Source organism: Podarcis cretensis, assembly GCF_951804945.1.
Source record: "Podarcis cretensis genome assembly, chromosome: 17".
Classification (NCBI taxonomy): domain Eukaryota; kingdom Metazoa; phylum Chordata; class Lepidosauria; order Squamata; family Lacertidae; genus Podarcis; species Podarcis cretensis.
Genome location: NC_137187.1, coordinates 41,343,047 through 41,352,907, shown reverse-complemented (window position 1 = coordinate 41,352,907; position 9,861 = coordinate 41,343,047). Strand labels below are relative to the sequence as shown.

Genomic DNA, 9,861 nt, shown 5'->3' with positions numbered 1-9,861 from the left:
GTGATTAAAGGACTGTGCTTCTGGGCACTGCCCCATGTGGGTCTTCCCAGCACAGACCAGTCTTTTTTTTAGAATTGCAGAGAGTTGGAAGGGACCATGAGGGTCATCTAGCCCAACCTCCTGCAATGCAGCAATCCTTTGGCCATCGTGGGGCTTGAACCCACGAGCCTGAGATTAAGAGTCTGATGTTCTACTGACTGAGCTATCCCAGAAACAATTCACAAACCAGTCTTTTGATCATTTTTATACAGGTTGCTGGCCCTTTGAACTGTAGAAATCAGGCAACATTTCAATGGTGGGGGAGAAAACATAATTTTAATTGCACCCACTTTTTTAATGCACCAGGGCAAGAAATAATATCTACATACATGATAGAAAACATTTGCCCATAAACATGAGACAGTGTGTTGTAGATAGATCTGAAACCTTTCAAATTGGAGATTAAGATACAGCACCCTGTACTGATTTGTTTTTCCAAGATCCATGCTAATATCACAAATCCTGCACAGATTACCTTATTTGGTAAAACATTGCTATATTGCCTTTCAGCCCTAAAAAGGTTTCCCAAAGTGGTTTACAACAATACAGTTTTTATAACAATTAAGAAAGATTCACATAAAACTGACTTTTCTACATGCTCAATGGGAAGGGAACTGGGTTCTCTGAACAGGACTGTTAACAGAGCACAGCTACCCCAACCAGGCTCCTCCAACTTCTCCATCCCTGACCCTTTTAATTTCTAGCCACACAAGCTCTAGGAGGCAGAGAGCATTGCTTGAAAGGTCAAGCTGCAATGTTCCCATTCTTTCTGCAACCTCCCTGAGGAAAGACACCTTACTAGTACAGTATGGAAATTTTCAATCTGCGCCACCTACACTTTAGTTCCTAAAGCTGTAGTAACATAATAAAAGAAACTTGGCCTTCTCCATGTCTTGCTGGGTTTGGAGAGTTTTCCTAGAGCTTGAAGCAGCATGCATTCTTTTTAACCATGACTCCACCTGATACAGGAATGGGGACCTAATTCTGAGATACTGCTGAACTACAACTCCCATCAGCCATGGTTATTTTCAATGTTGCTGGAGCTGATGGAACAATAGTGCTACAGGTTAACCACCTCTGAGCTAATGGAAACTACTGACAAGACCAGTAGTAGTTTTCCCACCAGAACACACAAACATGATCCTCTCATGCCAACTGCATATGAAAGTTCAAAGAGCTGGTAAAAGATCATGATGAACAGGACAGAAGCGTAATCTTTGAAAAGCCTCGTAGTTCTTTTAAGGTCAGTTTAACCACTGGAAGCTAGGACATCGTCAAGTTCCACAGACAACTGGCTCCAATGGGAGATGTCAAGGAGGGCTGATTGGACATAAGATGGAACACATCCACACAGTTCTAGCTTTCTTTACTAGTTTTCCCAAAGGATCCTAGGAATTGTAGTGGGTAAGGGTGGTGAGAATTGAGGAGAGAAGATGACTATTAAAACCAGTTTAAATCTATGGCTAAGATACATCTAAAATATGAGCTCTCCAGAAAAGAAATAAGACTGACAACAAAAGCAAAGAAAAGCCACACTGAGAAGATAAGACAAAGTGCAGAGCCAAAGAGAAGCCCAGAATGGGGAATTCATGTGCATCATTAGAACTGTTCAGCTTGAAGAAGAAAAAAAGACCCCCTTCCCAGCCATGCTCGCTAGTTTGCAACCTGGCATTCATCTCCCATCCATTCCCGCTCCAAACATCCAGGGGGTTAATTGCTGCTCTCGCCAGCCTCCTCTTCCTTCAGGTCTTCCAGGATGAGCTCATTGATGTCACAGAATGCCAAGCTGCCTTGACTTAAGCAGGTGGCCACCGTGGAGCCAGTACTATCATGCTCTTGGCTGGGGTAGATGACTTTGGGCAAGCTGTTCTTGACGCGGCTTTGGGGATGCACACAGTGAGTTCCTGGTATATGGGGCTCTGTAAGGGGACAGGAGGACACGAGGTGAAATGTGCAAACATCCACAGACCCAGGGATGAAAGTGAATTATCTGTTTTGCTGGACCAGCCACACATGAACTCACCTTCCTACACTCCCTTGTTTCCACACTTTCTAGAAGGCAGTCAAGCTCTACCCCTCCCCCCTCCCCCAGCCAACATTCCTTCTGTGCTGATCATGGCAGCAGTATGGGAAAAGTTCCAATACTCCAGAGAAATAGTCAGCACATTGTCTCTCATGAACATGAAGCACATTTTGTAGAGCCACAGGAAAAGGGCAAACACAGGAAGGCACTTTTTCCTCTCTGCCAAATAATATACCCGGAATTTTGCTCCAACGTCTTTCTACTTTGGTCCCATTTCTGCAAACTGGGACCAGATGCCACTTGGCATGGCAAGTCAACAACGCATGGTGGCCACCTAGCAGGGAAGGGACCACCCCATGGCACAATGCCTATTCATTGCACATTCAGCCCCACCTCTTCGGTTGTAGCAATCCTCTGCAAAACACGAATGCTGCTGCCTGCTTCTTGGTCCCAGCTTCTTGCGAGGTGGGATGATAAAACTCGGGAGAACAGGGCTGTGGCAACTGTAGCAGGGAGACGGGGTCCCCATCTGGGCCGAACCACTGCAGTCAAGAGATGGAGGGAGTGCCTTTATTTATTGATACATTTACTTATTTTCTGTCATGTTCTGATATACCTCATTTTTTAACTAATTTTTTGCCATTTTATTTTGTGGAGCTCTCAGGAAAACTGCACAGAAAATTATACCAAGCAATAAGGAATCAACCTAGCTCAAAATATCAATACTGCACATCAGAAACCCCTCTTCTCCCAGTGCCAGGCATTCTAGGGTAGAGCGCTATCACATTTAATTTCCTTTGGGTGAAGCAACACCAGAACAAATAATACCAACGATTTGGGAGAAGCACCCTCCTAAAAACAGACAGCAGAATCCCACAGGACAAACTGTACCCCCCCCCCCCCCGCCACAAAAGGCGACGACTGTTTCAGGCTAACTCAGGAAAGAAACTCAGAGCCTTTTCAACTGGCAAACTGTTTTGTTTGCTCCCTTTAGTTGAAGATTTAGGCTCTGAAGATTCCCAGCCCTCAAGGCATACTAATATTTTTGTTAAACCCATATTAGAATCATAGAATGGTAGATCTTGAAAGGACCATGAGGTTTACCCTCTGAAAAAATATCAGCCAATCTTTTCTGACCAATAAGTGAGAGATCAATTAAAGAAAGGAAGGTCAAATAGAATAACAAGATGACTTGTCTCAATATCCTTAGTTATATGCCAAACAAGATTGCTGACTGTGGTAAAAGCTATTTATTATTACTTATTAAATTTATTGCCCACCCTTCACCAGCCGGTCCCAATCCTAGAGCCCAGTCTTATGCTTACACATGCAGAAGAGTCACACTGTGTTGAATGGATCTTACTCCTGAGACAGTGGCTGTGTGCAAACTATACCTTTAAAGCCCAAAGCCCTTCCTTTCCCTCAAAGAATTCTGGCCACTGTAGTTTACCTCCCTCAATTACGATTCCTAGCAAACCTTGGGAAACCACAGTGCCCAGAATTCTTTGAGGGAAAGGAAGGGCTTTGAGTGCACTTTAAAGGTGTAGTGTGTATGCAGTCCATGTCCAATCCCCTGCTAATGCGGGAATTCCACTGCTATGCCATTCATAACAGGGGGCCATCCAGCCTCTGCTTAAAATCCTCTAGTGAAGGTGAACCCACCACCTCCTGAGACAGCCTGATGTTTCAATGTCCAACAGCTGGTACAATCAAGAAAATAATCCTAATGTTTATAGTCTAAATTCTAACATGAAACTGTTGGTTCCAGTCCTGCCCTCTGGAACAATGGAAAACCAATGTAGATACTGAAGTCCCCCCTCCTCTGTCCTACACGCTTGAGTCATTCAGTCCATGCTGCTCACCTGAAGGTGCGTCCACACGAGGGGCAAGTGAACTCTGCTGTACCCCACATTTTGTCTTCAGGCACTGGGTCATACTTGTTCCCACACAGGTGACAACGGGACACCTGTGGAGGGCATCAAATGAGAAGCTAAAAAGGCACCCAAACTCCAGCAATGAACCACAAAATGAAATGGCCGCAGACTCAGTTGCTGAAGTCCTCTATAGAGCAAGCTGCCCATATGAGGTGTGGCTCCAATACTGTTGCACCCTTGATTGCAGCTGCTTTATTTCTGGTTGTGGGGAATGGTGGTGGCTGGGAGCAGTGGTCTTGGAGTGAAAAGTAGAAGAAAACACATATAGAGTTCAGCCCCCCACTCTTTGTCCATGCTCCACTTTCACTCCCCTCCCTCAAAAAACACCTCCACAGAGACACTATCCATTCTGTATATGGATTTGGTGGAAGACCCAGTTTTAACCCAGGTCTCTTGCCATCATGTCTCCTTGGTCTTCCCTCCCTTTCTGAAGTCTACTCACCACACAAGGGACAATTTTGGGGGAAGGTGATTATCTCAGTTGCAACACCTCTGAAAATAGGTTCTGTCTGGCATAGGAATAAGGAGCCAATGGAACTTCTTTTATTTTTCCAACCCCAATTACTGGGTGTGGGGATTGTCATCAGAAGTCAGCGCATTGGAAGGGGAGGGTTAACCAGTGTGTGACACACATACACACACACCCTAGCAATTAGGCTGAAAAACCCTTCATTAGCACCACTGGAAGCCCTTTTTCAAGCTTAACTGCTGTGCAGGGACAGAATAAGGAGAGGAAGCTGTGAGGTGCATTTGGCCTGTGGGCCAAATAATTTTCACACATACTTTTATTTTTCCTTTTAAATTTAGGCAAAGATGGGGAGACAAAAGAGAGAGGAATGGGAGAAGTGAGGGTAAAGAAGGGTTAATATCCTGAGAAAACACCCATCTCCCTTTTAGTTGAGCTACCTCAGTGGTTGTACGTGGCCATCAGTTTGACCCTTTAAGGCAGATGATGCATGGTCATGCATGCACACACACCTGTTTTCTCTTTGGGACTCGACGCCACCACATACTGTCACAGGGCTGGCAGGAAAACTGACGGTCTTCAGGTGGGATGCGGTTCTTTTCGGCATTGTCAAACATGCGCAGGTTCTTCTGCGTCAGAGGCAAGCACCTCAGCTGCTGAGCAACCTCCTGGGGAAGAATAAACATGAAGCGTGTGAGTGTGATCTCCTGGGTGGTCCTTCAAGGGCCAGGAAATTCCTTCGTGGCCAAGGGCAAACCCGCTTCCCTCACACCTGTCCAACTTGAGCAACTGGTCAGAAGACGAAGATGAAGAAGAAAGCTACTGTGGCCCTGTTCCTAGTGGATGGGCCTGGGTGTATGTTGACCAGCACTGAGGGAGAAACAAGGGTCTGATCCAGACTTCCTTTTGTGACATGTTTCTAGCCACATGTCCAGTCTGCAAAGCACTGTGTGCAAGTGTGCTTCCCCACCCCCCACCCCGGCAACACTTTCCCCACAAAAACTCGCTATTTACCACTGAATTGAGCAAACTGCAATCTGCAGGAAACCCGAATTGTCATTTGTTCTGATTCAGCATTAAAGGGCAGGTTTTTGCAAGGAAAACACTCAAACACAGAACTTTAAAGTGTGGACCTGTGTCTAGAAAGCTTGGGGCAAAAGGAAAGTCCAAGAACCAAGGGTCTGCTGGTTGTGGCAAGAAGGTGAACAGGAGAGGAAGAGAGACTTCCGTGCTCTCACCACCAGCAGCTTCCCCTTCCCTCCTGGCTAGCCTTGCTGGGAGCAGCCGCGATCTGGTGGCCTCTGCACCTGCAGCCAATCAGCATCTCCTGGCTGTAGCACCAGCTGCAAAGCAGAGGCAGGGCTAACAGCTACAAATGGTTTAAATGTTTTAATTGCTTTAACTGTTTCTGATTTGGGGGCGGGTTGCTGTTTTTATTGAGGAAGAGGAGATGTGTTTGGGAGGAAAATAAGTGGGGAGAGCAGGGGGTCAACCACAGTGGTTCTGGGTAGGGGAACGTATGGTGTGGGAGGTGGGGCAGACCAGGTAAGGGGCACACGGTACAAGCAGTTAGTGACTGTGCCGTGTGCAGCCCCTGCTTCAGTCCGGGGAATTTCAGTTGTCCTATCAGTCAACCCTTGGGTCTGCAGCTGCTGTTGTTGAATTTTGGTTTGGCTCTGAGTAAGACCTCCCTCATCCATGATCTGATGATGGACATGGAGGCTGATCTGGTCTGTACCACGAAGACCTGGGTGGCTGAGCAGGGTGGAGTTGGTCTCACCCAGCTGTGCCCACCTGGGTACTCAGTGAACAACAGGGCAGACCTGAGGGCTGGGGAGGAGGAGTTGCTGTGTTCTGTAGAGACTCCATCTCTCTCTCCAGACTCTCTGTTCAGTTGTGGGAGGATCTAGAGTGTGTGTTCCTGGCACTGGGCAATCAGGATAGATTAGGGATTCTGTGTCACTGTAACAGAAACAGGCATGGCTTGGCAGGAATTAACTTTATTGCTGTGCCAAGGGGACAGCACACGGTACATCCAACAGTTAAGCAAGTCAGTTGCAGAAGCTAAAGTTCCTGCTACTTTCTTCCCTTTATTTATACCTCCCTCCTTGCATTTTTTTCACTGTGACTCAACTTTTCTTAATTGTTCCAGCCTTTTCTCGACTTCATTCCTGTGCTGAGAATGGGGGAGGGGAAGAATCAATACTGTATTGCAGAGCAGGAGACACAGCCCCTGCTCCTCCTCTCTCTGCGTCTGTGGCCACCTCAAGCCTCTCCCCTTCGCCTTCACTCTCTGCTGATGATTCCTCTCTGCCCCACCAGTCTGAATCTGGTTCAAAGTCCCCTTCCTCCTCAGGTGCTTCCTGGGCCACTGGCTGCCACTGCTCTTCCTGCCATTCTGCTGGTTTACCACCCGCCTCGCTGCCCAGCAGTCTCCCTGCCTGAGCCGACAGAGCTGGTTTTGGAGGCAGGGTTGAGGACTCCCAGACTGCTGGTTTGGGGGGACTTCAACATCCATGCCAACGTGACTGGCTGTGGGGTGGCTCAGGACTTCATGGCTGCCATGCTGACCATGGGGATGCCCCAAAATGTCACCGGCCCAACGCGTGTGGACCTTGTTTTCTTAACTACAAAGGTCAACCTTGGTTGCTCATTAAGGAATGCAGGAACATAGGAAGGACTGAGGTCTTGGAATGCCAACATTTTGAGCATTTTCTAACAATTTAACATTAACCTTCCCAATTCTCTGTAACAGACTCCAATTATCATGAGTCCCAGCCAGCATGACCAATGGTCAGGAATGATGGCAGCTGTTGATTGCTTTAACGCTCCGTACCAATGTAATCAAGTTTTAATTATGACTTAACAGCACATCAGTATGGTGGATTCTCTTTTTCTTTCTCCGATCTTTCCCTTATTTTCCTTATTCCACCCCCAATGGTTCTGTCCCAGTGACCACAACAGTCCAGCCCTGGACCTATTCTCACCTTTATTTTCTCATCACTCTTGTCATTTCGTTTCTGCAAGGAAAGAAATAAACTATGATGCACAACATTATTCAATCAATATAACCCAGTACACATTGTTTGAACACAAAAACATTCACTGAGCATATCATTTTCAAATGCTACATGCTGTTTATAACTCCTGAGGTTTTTCTCTGGTCGTCCTACAAAATTAGGACCAGATTTAAAAACACAGCACTTGTGCACACAACATATTTTGCACACATGCATACAGACAACATACTCTGCATATGCACACATACAAACCTAAGAAAGTGACATCCACTGAATTTTTAAGAGTTTATTCCTGCTTTGCACCTGGTCCTCTCCTGGCATTCTCTTCTTTTTAAAAGAATTAAAGAAGATGTAAGTAAAAGAAAGACATGACATTGGAATGAACCACCTAAGATCAGGGTGCAACTCAATTGTGTGTCTTGCCCCAGCTATTGGAAGTGAATAGAATATGGAATAAGACCTTCACTGCTTTCTGTTTTGATATTTTATTAATGCGGTTAGGAATTCAGGGACAAGACTAGTGGCAGGCAGCCAAATGTGAGATTGAGCTGCTGGTGTCAATTGTTACACAAAAGGATGGCTCAAGATATGTTGGTGCCTGTGAAAAATCCAAATGGTGTCTTTTCCCTCTTTGGGTGCCATCCTCTGGAAGGTTCTCCTGCACATTTCCCATTTGGTTCGTTGGCAGGATTGTGCCTACCCGTTTAGATCTTTCTGCTTCTTGTTCTTACTAGCATCAGCGGCAACTAACCTGGCTGGCTTGTCTTAGTCATGTTATACAAGCAGCTCAGAAAAAGAAAGTTTTAATGGTCTCTCTAGTGGGAGACCCTAATTTACCTGAACTGCACACAGCCCAGAAGTATTCTGAGAGTATTCTTACCATTCCCATCACCTGTCAAAAAGCAGTTCAAAAAGGGTTTGCCAAGTCAGTTAAGATCTACCCATGGGGCTCTGCCGTACAAAATACACTCCTCCTTCCCCAATCACCTGTTTCTTCTGCTCCTCTTCTTGTTCCAGTTTATCCACCACTCTCTACAACAAGAAGAAAAGTGTTGAGAGTGGCTACCAGACAGCAGGAAGAACTGGACCCATAAAATAAGAAGCACAATACACATCTAGGTGACATACACAGTTCTGAAAGTGACAAAAGACTATTGATCAGGAAGACTGAAAGTGCAGTTACCATATTTTTCGCCCTACAGGACGCACTTTTTCCCCTCCAAAAATGAAAGGGAAATGCGTGTGCGTCCTATGGGGCGAATGCAGGCTTTCGCTGAAGCCTGGAGAGCGAGAGGGGTCGGTGCGCACCGACCCCTCTCGCTCTCCAGGCTTCAGGAGAGCCGCAGCGCCACTCCCACAAGGTCGGGGGACAGCGGGGAGGCGGAACGCCGCCATCCCGCTATCTCCCGATGTGGTTTGGAGGCTGACGGCGGGGAGACGCGTGCTTCTCCCGGCCGCCAGCCCCGCAAGCTCCGGGGACAGCTGGGAGGCGCAGCGCGTCCTCCCGCTGTCCCCGGACCTGATCTGCAGGCGGGCGGCGGGGAGAAGAGCGCTTCTTCCCACTGCCTGCCCCGCAAGCTCTGGGGACAGTTGGGAGGCACAGCGCGTCCTCCCGCTGTCCCCGGACCTGGTCTGCAGGTGGGCGGCGGGGAGAAGAGCGCTTCTCCCCGCTGCCGGCCCCACAAGCGCCTGGGGGGAAAATAATTTTTTTTTTCTTTATTTCCCCCCCAAAAAACTTGGTGCGTCCTATGGGCCGGTGCGTCCTATGGGGCGAAAAATACGGTAATTCTTAAATAACAAACAGCTCAGAATTCATGTCACAGTAACTATATGATCCATCATTTTCCCAGGCAGGGCTTTTTTTCAACTGGAACTTGCTGAAACTCCATTCTGGGACCTCTCAGGTGGGCGCCATTGCCATTCTAAGAGAACGAGGGAGGTTTTCATGGTGAGAAAAATGATAAACACAAACATATAATTAGTGGTGCCTCAAATCTGTTGCTGCAGTCGGTGACTTTCCTGCATTAGCAGGTTGGACTAGATGACCTTTGAGTTTTTCTCCACATTTATGATTCTGTGGGAGGCTCTTCCTTACTGGTGGAGAACTGAGCACCCCAGTGAGAGGAGAGGTCCTATTCTGTGCCCCATCTGCACTATACACTTCAAGCAGAATCATACACATAGGCAGCCCTTATTCTCCTCTACAATTTCCAGGCTGGTTTAACAGGCAGCCCCCCTTCCCAGGAACTCCGGGACTGCAGCTCTGGGAGGGGAAGAGGGGCTTCTGAACAACTCTCAGCACCCGGAACAAACGGCACTTCCCAGGATTCTTTTGGGCAAGCCATGACTGTTTAAAGCAGGATACAGCTTTAAATGGGG

At 47.2% G+C, this 9,861-nt stretch overlaps 1 protein-coding gene across 5 annotated transcripts in view; it reads right to left on the bottom strand.

Moving 5' to 3' along the window:
- Positions 1-296: 296 nt before the first annotated feature.
- Positions 297-9,861, bottom strand: part of SHFL (shiftless antiviral inhibitor of ribosomal frameshifting) — a 28,766-nt gene continuing 19,201 nt past the window's right edge. For 4 of the 5 annotated variants that reach the window (XM_079958816.1, XM_079958815.1, XM_079958814.1 and 1 more), the window contains exons 4-9: positions 8,470-8,514; positions 7,450-7,482; positions 4,975-5,130; positions 3,925-4,028; positions 2,456-2,604; positions 297-1,958 (exon numbers count right to left, since the gene is read on the bottom strand). In XM_079958816.1, coding sequence (XP_079814942.1) covers positions 1,750-1,958; positions 2,456-2,604; positions 3,925-4,028; positions 4,975-5,130; positions 7,450-7,482; positions 8,470-8,514 — 696 coding nt within the window. In that variant the 3' untranslated portion in view covers positions 297-1,749. The remainder of the gene's footprint in view (positions 1,959-2,455; positions 2,605-3,924; positions 4,029-4,974; positions 5,131-7,449; positions 7,483-8,469; positions 8,515-9,861) is intronic. The other variant, XM_079958813.1, reaches the window with a different exon arrangement.